Raw genomic sequence first — 18,110 nt, 5'->3', positions numbered from 1 at the left:
AGAGTGACTTGTTACTGAACACTTTTTACTGTCACTGAGCGTTTAACAGCTCAGGTTTATAATGACTGCAACGCTGTACTGCAAGCTTGTGTTTTGCTTGAGCCCTGACACAGGTCAGGAAAGCCTTAACTGGAGGCAGGTGCTGCATTTTCAGAGCAATTAAGACTTAACCTTAAGATGACCAGCACACAAAACACAGAGACAGCAGTTCTTGCACACATTTTGACATTCCTTAAAAAAACTTTTGAAGGTTCTTTCTGATGGCTCCTGAAGCACTGAGTTGTGACAATTTTTTTTTTTTTTGGTGTGTGTGGGGGGAGTAAGGCCAAATAAGCATTTGATCAGAGGTGCAGAAGTGCATATTACTACTGATTTCAGGGGAAAAGAATTAGTTGTATTTCACAACCTTTCTTCCTTCCTTGACAGGTACTTATTCCCTAGGTACTTGCTAGGATATAAACAATTAGTCCACAGAATTTCAGAAGATGCCAGATGTCCTTCAGAGTGTACAAACCTGTTTTGCAGGCTGTCACACCTAGGAATTGTGTAAACTCAAACACTAAATTTTTAACAGGGCTAGCAGTTTGTTTTTCCACTGAGGAACAGCTGGTACTTGAAACAAAACCTAAGTGGAACTATGATAATTTTACTGGCAAAATATCTACTGGAGTGTAAATGGTCCTGTTTGCTTGAGGTTATAAAGCATTATAAAAGCTTTTCTTGTTTAAGTCTCTTCTGCATCAAAATGTTTAGAATAGATATACTAGCTCTTAATTTAATAAATAATAAAATGCTTTTCTTATTGAGAACCACCCATATAAATTCATCCTTGCATTGTGACTGACTTAAGTGATCAAAACTGCTTAGAAAATAAGAGTCTGGCCCAGTTTAGGGTTAACATGTGAGGACTGGGGTGCAGAGAGATTGTTCCCCACGCAGCTGCAGTTCTACCATCCTTGTGCTGCCTCTGAGCTGTGTTAGACCCTGTGCCGAGTCTGTCCAACTCATTAAATTTAGTGACAGGACAATCCACTTTCTTTTTCCTCCTGGGCTGCTCAGATGAATCAAATAAGAGGCATTTGACAAATGCCAGGGCTGGTGTAAAGTAAGAATGGGGAACAGGACTTATATTTTGGTGAGAGCAAGTTATGCATACCATAAACTATCCCAAGGCAGCTTCACCACTAATTTGCAGCCTGTGGTGAGTCAGTCCTGTAGCAGTGAAATGGAGGGCCCCATTCATATGATATGAGGAATAGTGGCCTGTACTTTGGTAGTAATTTCCCCCCAAGCTCCCACAAGCACTTTACAGCCTGGCAGGTACACCTATGAAACACCAATGGTTTAGCCATGTGAACTGAAGCAGAAGAGAAAGATGTATTTTGTTGAAGGCTCCAAACAGCTTAACAGCTTCAAACAGTTACTTACTCACCACCAACAGGTAAGTTTATTAAATTCCATAAACTACCAACAGCCTTAAAATGGAAGAAGAGTTGTTTTAGGGTGCTGGGTTATGATTGAATTGACTCCGTTTACCTTGACATCAGGTATCTTCCTGAGCTACTGCAACATGGGAAAGAAACACTTTGGCTGAGACTGGGAGGAGCAGGAAAGGAATACAACTTCCCTTTCTGGTGTGGCAGCAAGCTGGGATTTGAGTGACACACTGTGAGCCATGCCCTGAAATTTAAAGGTATTCAAATATGTACAGTAGTTACTCACCTAAATGAGTAGCCTGATATTTAGAATTGCTTTGAAGTCAGAAAGAGCCTTTAAAAACAAAGCCAAAGGAACAAGTTATTTGCTTAGGAGAAAAAAAAGACAAGAGGTAAATTATTAGAAGTTTGACTAGGTGCCAGGAGTTTATAAACCAATTTTCTTAAACTCTGGCAAATTCTAGGTAGTCTGATGGAGATGTAGCTGAAAACTAGAGAATAGAAAACACAACTATGTTTCAGCATGATGGCTTCATTAAGAACCAAGTCTGTCTAAGCTCTACTGGTGCTCCTGGAAGTGTAAGTGAATAAAGAGGCTTTTATATTTACACAAGACCATGTCTAATCCAAGCTAAGATACCTTGCCCTGGAAACATCTTTTCACTGATTTGTTGTTCCAACACTGCTATTTAACAAATGCTCTTTCTGGCCCATTCTCTCCCTGTGCTGGACACTGGCAGAACTGCAGTCCATGAATTCTCTCACAGAAATGTATTCGAAGCTATTTCACTGGAAGAGTTTCAAATAAAAGTCTTCTTTGGTTTTCCAAATGTAGCACCAGAGCATAAGCTCTATTTCACAGTCCAGTTGTAGAATGACTCCAAGTCTGCAAAGGAATTTAGAACTTGCCTAACACACATTTCATTGTGGGTTGGCAATGAGTACTCTGGAGCTGGAGTCTTCTTTTTGAGGGCTCCAATCTAGAGTTAAAGCCTTTTTTAATCACTCCTTTTGGAGCAATTAAACACATACTGGAAGCTTCAAAAAGGGCATAAAATTAATTGCTTTTGCTTTAGATAGCAAAAGAAATACATGGATTGCTATACTAAAATGCCAGTTTATAATTAATTCTCTGTGTCCATCTCCTCAGCTCTCAAACACTTCACATGCTCAGCTCATTATTTTTGAAAATAGTCATGTGTGTCTCTCACTTCTGTGTGTATACACAACCTTTATTCCCCTTGATTGTGTATCTCTAAAAATAAAGACTGAAAGGTTTTTTTTGCAAGTGCCATCCCTTTTTTTCAGGTGACTAACTGGAGGCTCAGAGTTCTCAGCTGTGTGATCTATTGCGTAGTTACCCTGGATTTTTCAGATATCAGAGATCTGCAGGTTGGGTTCTCGTTGGATCTTTGTCCACAGTGCCTCTCTTTGAATGCACAGGCAGAGCAGTTCCTCCTTAGACAGAATTTATTCTGTGGTTTTGATACCATGAGACTCCAGACAGAAAAATAGGAGGGGGAGAGTAGTTTAGGTAAGTAGTTTCCCTGTCAAAACTGTTACGTGTGTGGGTTTCTTGATATCAAAGCTCAAATTAAACAAAGATGGGGATTTAGATGTGCACATTGTGAAGAACCTATGCATAGTTTATAAACCTTATGACAGTTAAAAATGTTGTAAATAACAGAGGGATTGCTTAATGTGGAAGGAATATGCTGAGCAAAGAATGGGCATCCAAGGAAGGGAAGAATGAGATCACTGTAATGATGCAGTGACTGAGTTAGGACTAGGAAGGTTAGAGACAGGAGGGAATCTAGTTTGAAGAAAGGCAGACTGTGTGGTTTCAGAGATCTGAAAGCCAGGTGGATTAGTGGGAGGAGGCATCATGTCAATCAAAATACTGAAGCAGCTGAAAATAACTCTTGTTAAGTACAATCCAGACCTCTGTTTATCTGTTCTTATGCTTTCTTCTAGATTAGCAATATTTTGATTAGAAAATTAACCTTTTGCTTCCTTAGAAGCAGCATGGCCAGCAGGATGGGGCAGTGACTGTCACTGCTGAGGCCACACCTCGAGTGCTGTGTCCAGTTCTGGGCTCCTCATGACCAGAAGGACATGAGGTGCTGGATCATGTCCAGAGAAAGGCAGCAGAGCTGGGGAAGGGGCTGGAGCACAAGTCTGATGAGGAGTGGCTGAGTGTTAACACAGTTTGTTCACGCCCTTTCTTATTGCAGTGACTCCCTGACATGGAGAAGCTCTGAGCTGACATGCCCACTGCTGGATACCATAATAACTCTAGGCCAGATCTCCTGCCTTATAAACACGGTAAGAGTTTTATAACACTTAACGTTTTATATGGAAAGTTTTACATGCTGACTGCCTGTCTCAAGGGAGGGGGGGAATAGAAGACTGGTTCCATGTGGGATTTTCATGTTCTTTCTTTTCACCTTCTTAATTCTCTGGAATTCCAGTTGAGGGAGCATGTTGTCCATTAGAGATCCCTTAAGATTTCAGTTTCAGTAATGACTAAAGCAGAATGGCATTCTTGTTATGAAGAAAGAATAACAGTGTCATGGGATTTTTAAAGCTGTTCTTCTATGGCTAGTTAACATGTTAACATTGTTGCAGAAAATAATTACTTCATTATGGAATTGTGAGAATGAAATAGTGAGCTTGTTTCTAAATAGGCTTAATTACTCTAGAAGTGTTCTGTGCCAGTATTCTTATTCCAGAGACAGCAATTTGCATGGGGAATTATTCTGGAGTAGTGGTGACTAAATCAATTACAATTTCCCTCCTGTCTTGAGAGAGAGCACACATTGGCACTGTGATGCTGTACATGAGAATTTGAAAAAAATGAATGTGTGTTACTCAAACCTCTGAATAGCTAGAGAATTTGGCTAAAATTACCAGAAGAAAAATTCTTGTTAGACTTTAGTGTATGCCAAACACTTCACATCATTCATAGTTGTTCCTGCACATTTATTTTTCTTGTAACTTCATTACTCCTGTTGGAATTACACCACTGATGATTTTTAGTTTGTTTTGTCCACCTGCAAAGCTACTAAAATAGTAGCATGTAGGAGATTATTTTTCCAACATAAAATGTAAGTACTTACATTAAGAGATTTAGAAATAAATTATGTTTACATTCTGTAAAAACTATTGTACCAACATAAAAATGTCACTGGCATGCTAACAACATTGGCTTAATCCAAACTCGCTTGCTCAATTACTGTTTTATGCATTGTCCTTAGTAGTTACATAACTATTTTGGCACATGTGGAATGTCAGAAAAATGAAAGGTATCTTCTTTCCCCAAAGGGTTTGTAGTCTACTAGCACTGCTTTCCTGGGCTATGCACTTCCTCTGTTCCATAACCTGGTTCCTAGCTAAGTTAGCTTTGAACACAGTAGGGGATACAGAAGCTGTCATTTAATTGACTGTGTTTATACTATTGTTATTTTAATCACTATTTTAAAGGAACATTTTTCTCTTCTGTTGTTTTGCTCTTTAATCCATTTTGGAAATACGTGATGTAGCACCAGCAACATCACTCTTTTCAAAGCTGCGGTCTAATTAAAACGTGCTGAACCAAACAGGCAAAATCCACATTGTTCTTGTTTTTGCTCTCTGTGCAAATGACATTAAACAATATTTTGTCTAAGAGCAGCATTGTTCTGTGCAGCTTGTAAAAGTTAATGAACATGATGGACTCTTTAATAGCTCCATTCTGTTATTTACTAGCAGTGTGTACCTCATTCCTAGAACAGCTTATCTCCTTCCAGCTGTACAGTTAAAGCATGCGCTTCACAAAACGTGGATTTCTGAAAATAACTGTTTCAGAAAGTTTAACACTTTTTTAGGAGATGACTCTGTAAAACTGCTGTTCCTTAAAGTGCAATAACTTCTGAGAAGAAAGAGTGGGGTTTTTTGGTATGTACATTGATCTCACAGATTTGTAGGATTGTTGAGGTGAGGTGATTTATAAGAGACTTTTTGGGGGGAATTTATTCTGTAAATAGCTTTAGAGAATTGGACAGGACTCAGATCAAGCCTGTACTATAAGATTTGACAGTGTAGGTCAGTTGCCTTAGTGAGTGGGAAAAAAAGAGCTGTGCCAGCACAAAACCATCAATGTAGAAGCAACTATACAACCAGAAGAATTCCTTTGTCAGCCTAGCTAATGTTGTTTGTGAAGGGAACGTTACAGTCCTAGCAGAAAACCCTCTTTCTCTTGTTAAGTGCTATGTAATCATGCCAGCAGAATTTCTGAAGTACAGTCAGGCAAAAAAGCTGGCATGAGCACGAACAGAGAAACCCTGAAGCAGTGCCAGAACAAAACTTTGTTGCTGAAGTTATGTGTGGTAAATAGACCTCAAGTTATTGTTCTGTGACAGATGAATTTCAATCTTTATGTTTAATCATTGACATGATGATATTACTTACTTTGATTTTCCATTCAGAGTTTTCATTTTATTATTTTGGCTTAGACACTCACAACAGCTTTTTTCAAATTAAATAGTGAAAGATAAAATTTTTCTTACCTTTTCCAGGTGACTGATTTCTGTCACATAATATCAATTCAACATGGTAGAAATACGAACTGACAAGGATTTCTGGAAGTCTTTGATTTCTCCAGATGTTTAAGGAAACCAACAGTCAAATTTGGGTTCATGGCAGGAAATGCTCTGGCTGGATGTTCAGTGCTTAGTGTGCCCATATTCTGCCAGAGCAGCATGGAACTGGAGGTGTTCTGCTCGCATGGGAGAAGGCTGTAAGTCTAAAATGTGTGTGTATGTTTGTGTACAACTCCAAAGAACCACCTCCTGGTCTGTGCTGGGCTGTACTCCCTTCACCTGTACTCCCTTCACCAGTAAAAATTATTTGATTTCTTGAAATCCTGTTCAGCAATTTGATACCCTACTAGAACTGACAATGTGTTTAAACCATTCTTCTAAACAACAAACAGATGTTTTACTGCTTCCCAATGTAGATTTGAAGTTCAGAGAGTTGTCAGTGGTTGACAATCACATTAGGAGAGCAAAGAAACACAGTTCATACTGTTCTTTATAAATTGTCTTCAGGTGTCACTCCTGAGTCAGACAGAAACATTTTAGAAATGAATCTGAGAATTGGTTTTCCTTTTCTTTTTTTCCTTCCTGTTGTTTCTGCTGTTTATACTTCTCTTCTTGCATTTCTTTCCCATTGTTCTCTGTAATGATGCAAACTCCAGCAGGCCAACTTAACATGTCTGAATTATTCTTAGAGGATATCTTGGGAAGTTTTTGAACTTCAGTTACAGTAATATAACTGCAGAAATACCTCCCTGGCAATACTTAATGATTTACAGTTAAATGATTATTGTAGTTGATAAATAATTTCTTATTTTGTACAACTCTGCTAATTTCTACCATCCTTTTGAAGCAAAATCAAATGACAAGAAGAGAGCATTTAATAGCATCAACACATAACTATTTGAAAAGCCAGTGAAAACTCTGTAAATCCCATAACTGAAAAAGAGCTGAAATGTAACTTTACTGGTAAAGCCATATATTTATTATTCCCTAAAGGTAAATATCGCTGTAGGAGAACCATCATTCCAGTCATCTCATTTTTTTTGTCTGTTTGCACAGTCTACATAAAACAGTGTTCTGCTTAGAAGATTTAATGTGTATTATACAAGGCAATGGATCAATTATTAACATAACATAACTACAGTTTCTAAGTAACAGTATCCTTTTTATAATGTCACTTAATGTATTTATTCTTAATGCTTCTGGGTTTTGTTTCATTCGTTGGCTGAATACAATATTTTACTTTATAAACAGCTTCTCAATTCAGGTATAAAATATCTCATATTAAAGCCACTTGATATAGTACACTTCTCCCAAAATGTTCTTAAAGGGTTGTTCGGTTGTTTTTTTTTTTTTTTTTTTAATATTTACTTCCTTCTATCAAAATTACTCAAAAATGAAGGTTGCACAAGAACCTTGTTAAGCTAGAAAATGTCTTCCTTACTCCTGGACATAGATTTTGAAATAATGTGTGCTTTAGATGTGTAGTGAGATCTGTCAGTGGGAGCTACTGCTTATCAAGATCTATTGATTACAGTCTTGCTTTCACACCCTTGAGGAGAGGAACTTCTGAACGTTAGGATGTGCAAAAAACAGTGGCAACAGGCCATGACAACTGTAATTCCTCATAGTTTTTTAAACCATTTGCTGCCTGTGTTTTGTCATTACATAGATCACTGGCACTGTATATAGCTAAGGGAAAAGGCCTGGGACTTGTACGGTGGTTGCTTAAAGGAATGAGACATTAGAGACCCTTTACTGTCATTGCTCCCCAGTTTCCAGTGTGTGAAAAATGTATTGCTTAATAATCAAGGATTTGTGTTTTGGGGCACATCTATCAAAAAAATTAGTTTATCCTTAAAGGCTGTAAGCTTTAGGAAACAGCAGTCCAACTGTAGAAGGAGAATTATTGCTGCAAGGGATAGCATCATTCTGCAGCGCTCCGGTGAAATGAACTGCATTGTGCCTTTTACCTGGGGGGAAGTTTCCTAGGGTTTGATTGAAAATATGAGACTACTTTGTATTTACTTTGTGTCTCATGAGAAATATGTTTGAACTCTAACCAGCCACACAGGAAAACGGTTTCTGGCCAACTGGGAGGGAAAGCATTTCTGCCACAATATCTTATGATCCCATATATACAATCTCAAATAATTAGGCATAAATTAATTTCTACTGTACTTAGAGTTTGACAGGACTTTTCAAATGAAGACATTGGTTCATCAAATGGGGATTCCTGTGGTGGACTTAAGTTTCACATCCCCAGTAGGTAATCAGCTGTTTATCTTTTTTTCTTTTCTGTTTTGTTTCTGGCCTTTTTTCCAGGTCCTAGGAAGTAAAACTCCATTAACTGACTGGATCAATGAATTAAAGCTGCTTGCCCTGTGGTCAGGTAAGCCCTCCAGCCCTTCCTCATGCTTCAGAGTACACAGAGTGAAGAGCAGGACTATCTCTTTCACTAACACCAAGACATTTAATCACCTTATCTGTATATAATCTAACCACATCTTTGGTGACCTCCATACATAGGCATATTTTGTTATTTCTTTCCTTGCTTTTAGATCAACATTTCTCTTATTAAGTCCCTTTACAGTTTTTATGAATACTACCAATATCATATCAAGTAGGTATCAGTTGCAGGATACATCACAGTAACAAGTAGAGCAGGAGTGCATAACAAAGTCCAACAAAGACAAATGTAGGGTGTTGCACCCATGAAAAAGTAATCCAGAAGTGCAGCAAAGGCTGTGATCTTTCACTGAAGTCAATGGATAAAAGCTTAAAGAATTGGATCCAGCTTGTCTGTCCTGAAATTCACTGACTGTACCTGTGGATACCATGAAGATACTTTCATGAGTCTCTGCTTTCTTGAGATCACTGTTGAGAATGTGATTGTCCTCTCCATGATTGAAAAGGCTAGAGAACCTTAAAAGCACCTAAAAGAACCTAAAACCTGAAATTACTCTGTACATAAAGTACCAAATGGTGCTTCATCAGAAACATGGATGATATTGCAGCCATAACTGAGGCTTCTTCCCTCAGACTGTGAATGTATGGAGCAAGTCAGAAACAGTTTTATGACTTCAGCACCAGCACTGACTTCCTAGTGATACTTTTGGCATAACCCACAGTCTCTTCCCTTATTTTCTACTGTCATACCTCAATCAGATTTCATCAATTCCTATTTATCCACTAATCTTGAAGAGGGAGAAAAGCCTGTGATAGAAAGCCTTCAGCTGTGCACCTGGCCCATAGAAACAAGTTCAGAAGCCACAGTAAGCATTCCCATCTGATAGAGACTAGAATACAGATCTGTTAGACTGCTCCACTAAAAACAGTTTGTGTATTCCCACATGGTGCCTTTTGTGGGAAAATAAGTCTCACAGATAGTAATGTGGTATGAAATTACAGCTCCTTACACAATGTTTTTCTTTTATATTTCTGTAGTCAAAAAGGCAATTAACTTAAATATGACAGAGAGCCTGTAATTCTGATCTGTCTGTGGCAGTGATACTGGATAGAGGCAGTTATTGCTACTTGCTAAAAATTACTGGTTACCTTTGTATTTAAAATAAATTATATTAGAATAAAACATCAAGATAGATGTGTAAACTATTTTCATTGTGACAATCTGTAGTCAAAGATTTTTATTTTTCCTGTGAGGAAACCAAATACTTTTTCAGAAATGTTACATTCACTATGTATACATCTACCTGGCTGGGAAGGAGATGTCCTATAAACCTATTTTTCCATGATGAGTACTGCAGTTTTAGCCCAGTGACAGTTCTGTATTATGGAAAAATAAGTGAAAAATACAGATAATGTTTTGAATCAAAATTGTAAAATATTAATATAGCTCTTCTTTCATTATTAGAATGTAATCTTATTACATTTCTCATAGAAATATGGTTATAAGCAAAAAAATAGCTAAAACCCCCAAAATGAACTAAGCAAAAAGGCCAACCAAACCCTAATAGATGATAAATGAGGCTAATTTGGAATTGAGAAGCAATCACCATGAAAAAAACCCGTGAAGTTTTAGAGACAAGAACAATTATTATGAACTCCTGTTTGAAGATCTTTCTTTTCTACAGTTCGTAGTATTTAGCACCTGCTCCAGAAATGTCTTCTAAAAATAACCATTTTCTGTTTCAGACAAAATTTACATTGAAAATTATCTCAGTGCAGCTGCTCAGTTTTTCTACAATTGTGAATTGCCAAAAAAGGAACAGCAATTCCTTGGGGACCTCAGAGTTATATCCTTTTTCTGTAACATGATCCCATGTAGTGGAGCTGTGATGGAAGTCCATTATTACTGCTAGCTGTTCTCAGAGCTGCTCAAACTGAGAACTGAGAAGTCCTTTGTAGATGATCCTTGCTCTTTTACAATTTCTGTGGCTTTGTAGTTCCATAATTACTGCCCCTGATGGCACAGTGCCCCAAAAATGAATACTTTGATAATTTGCTGCTCTCTTGTACTCCTTGTCACCTCCGGTGTTCCAGTGCACCACCGCCCTCGTGTGAAAACTACTGTGAGAAGAGTAAGTAGATTTCTGCAATACTCTGGCTGTGCTGGGCATCTTCATGTTGTATTTTATATTCAAGTTTTATGTGTTGGGCGTTTTCTGTACATTAGTTACTGCTTATGATTAATGTAATGCATCTCTTTTATTTCATAAGGTACCGATTCCAGTGGAATTCTTTGGATTTGTTTGGGCTTAGGTGTGATTTTAATACTCACTCTGTTCACCTTAATGGTCTTGTTTAAATGGAAGCACCTAAAGCAACTAAAAGAAAAACTGGAAAACACAGGTGAATAAATAAGATTATTCAACAAATAATCTTAGATCCTTGTACATTTTAGCTACTCTGACCATGTAAAAACTTGCATATAATTTATATTCCAGATTTTGATGACTGTCTTTGTTGGATTGTTTGGTATTCCTCAAATAGTCTCCATTAAGTTATCATAGTTATTAGGGAATAACTATCCCGATGGTGACTTGCAAAAGCAGCAATCTCTCTTTGTTGGTTCTGGATCCAGTCAGGCTTGTGTTGTTCATACCTGGCTTACTTGCTGCTGTTTGAGAAATCATTTATGAATCCTCAAAAGCAAAATCTTTGTAAGGGTTTCACCCTTTTCTCATTGAATGCAAGAGGAATTCTACCCAGGCAGAGGATACACATTTAATATTAGCTTTTCATTTAATAAGACTTTAAATAATTTTATTTAATATTGTAGTCTGTGAGAAGCATATGTGGTATATTTCGTGAAGGTGAAAAAAAGTAAGGTTTTTTTCCATTTTACAAATACTATATTTGTGAGTGTTCAGACAATAAATAACAACTGGTGAGAAAATGTGTTGGATTACTTCAATGCTTATTCTGAATTATAGCAGTTGTATTGTCATAGAACAAAAGATTATCATCTGTAACTACACCTTAAAACTTTCACTATATCTTAAAACTTTCACTAAGGTTAGAACATAGTTGCACCATAATGAAATTTGGATCTTTAATAGATCTTTGTTTGGTATAGCATGATGTATGTACTAAATTAACTTCTGTATATTTACAGACTCCTCTGCGGAGCCGAATAATAGTCTCAAGGATAATACTGAAAGCAGTGTGAATACAGAAGAAATTAGACACACAATTCCGAGTGAAACATTAATGTATTCAGTGGAAGAATGCACTTGCAGTGACTGTGGCTTGGTAAAACCTCAGACTGGCTGTGAAACTTCATTTCCATTACCAGCTACTGAAGAACGAGCTACTGTTCTAGTTACCACCAAATCTTTTGATTATTACAACTATGTTCTGGGCGTTGGATGACTGGGAGAGAAGTGTATTTGTACTGAGTAATAATAAATGAGTTATTCCAGTATAGCTGTTAACCTTAATACTTGCAGTCAGTGGAGAAGGCAGCATATCATCCTTATAGATCTCCCATTGTGCTTTCATTAATATTGTTATATTCTTTCTAATTCTAGTATTTCATTAGTCAAGTATTTCTACATTATTCTCAAGCACTCAAGTAGTTACTGGAATTTTTAATTTCTGAAAGTCCTTACATAGGACAGCTTTATCTGCCTTTAGAGGATGTATCTACTCACACCAGATATATACAAAATAAACAATATGTTTATGTTAGACTCAGATCTTGTGCCAAAAATTACTTGATGGTACACAAGGACTGTTACAAGAGGCAGATATGAAGACCCACAATACATGCCCAGTCTTGAAAAGAATAATTTCAACACTTGAAATAGGAATGTTCTAAAGATAGATACCTTGTAGAGTATGGAAGCCCCTGGGTTCAGCAGGTATCACTGGGTCACCCTTAGAGAGGTTGTGGTGCTGGGGAGCACAGATCATAGAATCACAGAATATCCCGAGTTGGAAGAAACCCTTAAGGGTCACTGAAGTCCAGCTCCTGGCCTTCACTGCAATCCCTGCAATCCCGTGTATTTCGTAGTGGTACAGGCTTTCCTTTCAGTGCTAAGTGTTTTCAGACTAAGATTAATTTCTCTTTTACTCATTCTTTACTTACCCTTATTTTATTTACGAGCATGGGTGATTAGTCATGCTAGACTACTCTGTGGCCTAAAATTAGAAATATACTTCTGTCACCTTGACTTCCAAGCATTAATGTTGCTTTCCTAATATTAGGCTACAATTTTATTCCTGGAAAACTGCAACAACAGAAGAAACAATCACACAAGCAACCAAAACAACAATCGTCTTTATTTGTAGCTAACTTTCTACTTCAGGTTCCTGCATGAATGATGAATTAAAACATTTTACTGCACAAAATCTACGAATGATTACAGTTCCAGCATCTTTAAGAGGCTGACACAAAGTTTGGGGCCAGTTGGGAGTTAGGTGGTCTGCATGGTTTTGGCCACACAGAGCCAACACCTCTCAAATAGGCCTAGAGACCTATTAAATTATCATCACTTTGGTTTTTGTTTTTATTTAATGACCCTTTCCGAGCTTTCACCTTGCACAGCCCATGCGACAGCAGAGGACACTTTATCTCCCCTTTGCTCACCCTTCCTTTCCCGGTGTGCCGTCCCTGGCCCGCAGGACGCCTCTGCCGGGGGCTCCGGGCGCGCAGCAGCTGCCACAGCTCCGGGGCCGGGCGGCTCCGCGCCGGGGCGCGCTGAGGGCGCGCTGAAGAGCCGCGGGCCGGGAAGCGCTGAGCCGCGGGCCGGGAAGCGCTCCGCCGCGCTCCCGGGGCCGTGTTTACCTTCCGGGGCGCCGGGCGGGTTCCGGGGCGGGCGGTGGCTGCCGGCCCGGCCGTGGCTGTGTGGGAGAGCGGCGGCTCCGGCGGACGGAGCCCCGCGGGCACCATGAGCGGTGAGTGCGGCCGGGCCAGGCGGGCCCGGCCCTCCGGGCGCTGTGGGGACTGGCGCGGGCAGAGCGTGCCCGGGGGCCCGAGCGGGAGTGGCCCTGCCCTTGTCCCCCCCCGCTTCTCGCTGGTGCCGTGCTGAGGCACGGAACATTTGGGTCTCTTATAACCACACCCCGTTCCTTATTCCGGCTCCCCAAGTCCCCCCAAAGTGGTGTTTTACCCCGTTTTAAATCCTCTATCCTGCCCTTGAGCGTGGCACTGGCTTACAGCATAAGTGATGCTGGGCTCGGGCATCTGTGTTGTCTCAGCTGTGCAAAATCATAGGAAATAGTCCGGAGGAAATAAATGACCAAGAGAAAATAAGAATTAAAAAAATTTAAAAATATGAACTCAGGAGCATGCAGCCGGTGGGAGAGGTGAGAACCACGACTTGAGGAAAAAGGGTCCCTGTTGCTGTGTCCCTAACTGAGTCCCGGTGGGGATGTGTCTGTTTGGATGTGGTAATTTCTGTGTTAGAGGGAAGTGGTGCGGGGGTGTGCTAAATCCTGAGGGTAAATGTGTGTTTAATCCTGAGCTTTCTGAAGTGTTTGTCAAGGAAATACTTAAAGCTTTGCATGAGAATTGTGACCTATAAACTACAGGACTGGAGGAAGCAGATCCACTTGAACGGGCTGGCATGGAGAGTTATTTGTTAGGATAGAGAAAGAAAATCTTTAGACTTTTATTGTAGAGGTAAAGGATAAGTGATGCTTAATATGTATTAAAACACATTGGCAAGGGTTTGTTTGGGGCTTTTTGAGAAGGGGGGTGCTTTAGTAAAAACTTTGATGGGTCTTTCTGTACAGCTTCAGCAGTGGAAGTTGCAGACAACACTCTGCACCTGAGAATGGGATCATGCATTGATCTCCCACCCTGATTTAATACATGGTGATCTTTGTTGCCAAAGGGAGTAAGAAAAAAACTGAGTACTTAACTGGAGTAACTAAATGCTACATGTTTATGGAGAGCAGTAATTTCTGAAAGTGAATTGAAAAATTAAACCACTTCACTTGTATCTTTCTTTGTTTTGTTCTCACCTTTATGGAGGGAAGAAAATAGAAGATTTTTTTCGAAGAGATGAGGCAAAAAAGAAGATTATTGTGGGGAAACCTATTGTGAAAAATGCAAGTAACAGTGAAATTTTTCAAAGCATGGGAAAAGAAAGTTCCTCTAATGTTTCAGATCTTGACACAATATAAACTAAATCCTAATTACAAAATTTGTAAGAGTCATCATTTTCATATGGAAAACCTCAGCCCTTCAATGATGAATTCAGACTGGGACTAGCTGTGTGCAAATTAATGCAAATTAGAGCCTAAATCTTCCTAGGAGACTAATCTTTGAGAGCCGTATTTGGATTCTGTGACTCAAAAGGCAAGGTAACACCGCATGTGGCCTAAAGCTTCATTGTATACTTATTTTTATTACCTTTAATCTTTTTTTTTTTTTTTAAGATGATGAAGAGATACATGTTTATGAGAAGAGAAACATTTAATTACTTAAAACAGGGTAATGCCTAGGGTGACATTAACAGTAGTGTTCAATTGCATGGTAACCACTCATGTATAGCCCCTACCAAGAATTACAAGGTTTTTCCAACAATTTTGCAAGATAATAAAAAGCCCCACTAATGTTGCACTTTGCCAAACATGGCTGTTATACAATCCTGTACAGTATTTTTCTAGAATAATATAAGTCAAACTGATCAGAACAGAGAAATATCTGTCATTATCATGCTTGTTTCAGATAAGGGAGATGGCTCATGTTAACATCTCATCAGTTTTAACCATATCCTTCTTTAAGTGCCTGTAACAGCACTGTCTGCACTTATTTCTATGCCCAGTTTTAGCCCTTTTAAGTACAGAGCTGTTCTTAAAATATAGATGGAAGAACTTATTTTCTTAATGGCTATTAGTATGTTTAATGTTTATTTTCTTTAGCTACAGTGTATTTCTAGTGGATGTGTAGGTAACTTCCTGTTGATGTAAGCATTACCTTAATATTACTGATGCTACTTACTAATTACATGCTCATATTTTATTGTACAGTGCTGAATAGGCTAATTTTAAAGGCAAGTAATACAAGGAAACAAGATTAATGTGCTTGTCAGTAATTGGGGGTGTTGTCATTTGTTTAATGACAGTTTCAAAAACTAAAAAATGCAACTCATGGTGGGGCTGAGGCGCAGAATCAATAAAGTAGTATAAGGTAGCATTTAAATTAGGTCTGTGTTTGTTTTATCTTAAACTTGCACCCTCAGAGCCTGTACTAGAGCAAGCAAAAGGGATTGCAGTCTGAAATTTTGCATTCAGGACATAAATGCAAGTTATATAAGAGCAATATGAGATTTATTTATTTTACTTATATGCTGTGTGTAGTGCTGAAGAGAGCTTTACGTAGGAATAACTGGATGAAAATCCTCCTTTCCTTTATTTACACATCAGTTTGCTGCTGCTGTAGGTGTGGATGTTTGTGTCAGGGTATGGAGAGAAGTTTGTTTTAAAAATAGGAAAGCATGACCTTGAACAACAGAAAATGAGGAGGGTCACAGAGGCAGGTGCAGTACCTGAGCCTATTTTAAACCCTTTTTGGCTGAGTAGATGGTGGGAGGAGTCCCTTTAAGTTTCTTAGTTTTTGCAACCTTATACTTATGTTTTCACAATTATTTTTAGAGTCACGTACGAACTTCCTTTTTTATTGCAATAGTCTAAATACAGCCTTTTTCTGAGTAACGCTGGTTTTATGCATTCTATGTTTTGTATTCGTATGTGTGTTGCTGCAGTTTTTACTGCTGTTCTGAATAACGAAAAGGTTATTTTAGTCAGTTTGTAATACACTGTTAGTCTTTACATCAGCTGGAGTTGATCACTCTTAATTTGTGCTCTTATCTGAAAAAATGCGCTTTTTTTTCCATAAAGACTTAGTTCAGAAAATGAAGATGTGAAAGAACTAAATTTAGTAGTTAGTTACATTTGGAGTTAGTAGAGATTTATTTTTACCTTCCACCTCCTTGAAACAAAACCGTCACTAAATATACCATATTTTCTAGGCTTGTTACAAAGAAAAATATACCCTCAGCATGGAAAGAGACACAACTTAATCTTTCAGTTTAAAATAAAAGTTAGACTTTGTGAATATTCTTTTTCTTCTCCTGTAAAATTTCTGTTAAGCAACAGCAGTAGAGCAATTTTAGATGTTCATTGAAAAGAAACCTCAGCCCAGCCCTCATCAGAGATGGCCTTATAGCCCTGTTAATGGTGAGGGTGATCTGAACTGCTTCAGAAATTATTGGTTGTAATCTCCTGCAGTTGTGATTGTTAGTAGTGCAAATTTACGAGTAAAATGAAGAGAAAATACACATTGCACTCAGTCTGGGTACAGTTAAGGTTGTTTGGTATCATGTGCTTTAGTGGCTTAGAACATAAATTAGTATAGTGAACATCTGTAGGTATTCTGTATTTAAGCATTTTCTGGTATTGATCACAGTTTGGAATCTAGTTGCAAACCATTTCTGTTACCAAACAGATAAAAAGAGATGTGAATTTAATAACTAACATGTAATGCATTTGGAAGACAAACTTGGCCTTCCCACCTACTAATATTTTCATTTGATAGATGTTTGTCTGGTCATGAAATTATTAATTGCATGCATTTGTTCTGATGTTATCTCAAGCTATCAATATGAAGAGCAATACTGTGTTATACCTCTTCTTGTAGGTATGTGGGTAGTGAGTATGTGGGTAATGAGTTTTGAAACAACAGAGAAAATCTGCAGAGTTGTGTATATTCAGTGTCACTGAACATAAGGGCTTGCACTGAAAGTTGGGATTGTGTTCCTTATTTTACAGTTATGTGATTTATTATAAAACAGATACATAGTCATGTATACATCTCCATTTTGGCAATGTATGTGTAGTAAGAACATTGAAAATACTTTAATAAATTGCAATCTCTGAAGCAGCACAAAGTGGAATGGTAGGGATTATATGAATTTAGCCTTATCTTCACACTGGCATAACTGGCATAGTTGCCAGGAAGTTAAAACTCATTTGGTGTGGGGTTTGTTCCTAGAGTCCTGGACTGGCACTGAACATTGTTTGTGTGCACTGGAGTGCTTGACTAACAGCCCCAGACCTCACACATCACATGCCTGCACATTTTGAGTCAGAGTTCAAAATGGGAAGCACAACTTCTTGAAAATGCACTGTAATCAGAAAAATCAACGTTGTGAAGCTTAGTTAGCAACTATGCATGTTTTCCCTGTTGTTTTCATTATTCTGGCATACTGTGGGGGTTTTCTTCTATTAAATGAGTACCTGAAACTATATGGAATATGAATTATATTAAAATATTTAGAGATGAATATGAATGTATATAATACATTATATCAGTATAATGTGTATTTGTATATTATATGAGTATATATATTTAAACAAAGGCAGAATCATTTCAACCAGGCAAATTCTGTCTGGTCCTGCTGGTTTAAGAGCAAACTGTTTTGAATGGGATTATGAAGGTAGGAAATTCTGGGATTTGGACCTCGTACTGCCAGATAGCAAGAGGAAGCACATATCTTTGATGTCATCTGTCTTTACTAGAGGGCTTAGTGTGTGATGTTTGATTTTCAGTCTCAGGAGGAATTTGCTTGTGCAGAGTTTGGATAGTTGGCTTTCAGTCCATATGTACATTGGTTGTATGTTC

At 38.3% G+C, this 18,110-nt stretch overlaps 2 protein-coding genes and 1 long non-coding RNA gene across 6 annotated transcripts in view; all 3 read left to right on the top strand.

Moving 5' to 3' along the window:
- The first annotated feature begins 3,676 nt into the window (after positions 1 to 3,676).
- On the top strand, positions 3,677 to 8,930 carry LOC138118494 (uncharacterized). Its single transcript, XR_011155172.1, has 3 exons — positions 3,677 to 3,761; positions 5,993 to 6,213; positions 8,339 to 8,930. It is a non-coding gene; the product is annotated as an uncharacterized lncRNA (long non-coding RNA).
- A 41-nt stretch (positions 8,931 to 8,971) lies between these two features.
- Positions 8,972 to 11,899, top strand: TNFRSF17 (TNF receptor superfamily member 17). 2 transcript variants are annotated; one of them, XM_069029511.1, is made up of 4 exons: positions 8,972 to 9,410; positions 10,169 to 10,554; positions 10,694 to 10,825; positions 11,592 to 11,899. In XM_069029511.1, the coding sequence occupies exons 2-4, from the start codon at positions 10,440 to 10,442 to the stop codon at positions 11,846 to 11,848; spliced, it is 504 nt and encodes a 167-aa protein (XP_068885612.1). In that variant the 5' UTR covers positions 8,972 to 9,410; positions 10,169 to 10,439; the 3' UTR covers positions 11,849 to 11,899. The 2 variants fall into 2 exon arrangements, with proteins under 2 accessions (XP_068885612.1, XP_068885611.1); XM_069029510.1 differs by lacking the exon at positions 8,972 to 9,410 and having other exon boundaries at positions 9,997 to 10,554.
- Positions 11,900 to 12,760: 861 nt separating this feature from the next.
- The window catches only part of SNX29 (sorting nexin 29), a 115,975-nt gene continuing 110,625 nt past the window's right edge, over positions 12,761 to 18,110 (top strand). For all 3 annotated transcript variants that reach the window (XM_069029508.1, XM_069029507.1, XM_069029509.1), the window contains exon 1: positions 12,761 to 13,375. In XM_069029508.1, the coding sequence (XP_068885609.1) occupies positions 13,369 to 13,375 (7 nt within the window). In that variant the 5' untranslated portion in view covers positions 12,761 to 13,368. The remainder of the gene's footprint in view (positions 13,376 to 18,110) is intronic.

This window comes from Aphelocoma coerulescens, chromosome 14, assembly GCF_041296385.1.
Source record: "Aphelocoma coerulescens isolate FSJ_1873_10779 chromosome 14, UR_Acoe_1.0, whole genome shotgun sequence".
Classification (NCBI taxonomy): Eukaryota; Metazoa; Chordata; class Aves; order Passeriformes; family Corvidae; genus Aphelocoma; species Aphelocoma coerulescens.
This window is presented reverse-complemented; position numbering and strand designations above follow the sequence as displayed.

Coding starts and splice junctions, on each gene's coding strand:
- TNFRSF17 (XM_069029511.1), top strand. CDS start 10,440: ATGGCACAGTGCCCCAAAAATGAATACTTTGATAATTTGCTGCTCTCT. Junction 10,555..10,693: donor TGAAAACTACTGTGAGAAGA/GTAAGTAGATTT, acceptor TTATTTCATAAG/GTACCGATTCCAGTGGAATT. Junction 10,826..11,591: donor AGAAAAACTGGAAAACACAG/GTGAATAAATAA, acceptor GTATATTTACAG/ACTCCTCTGCGGAGCCGAAT.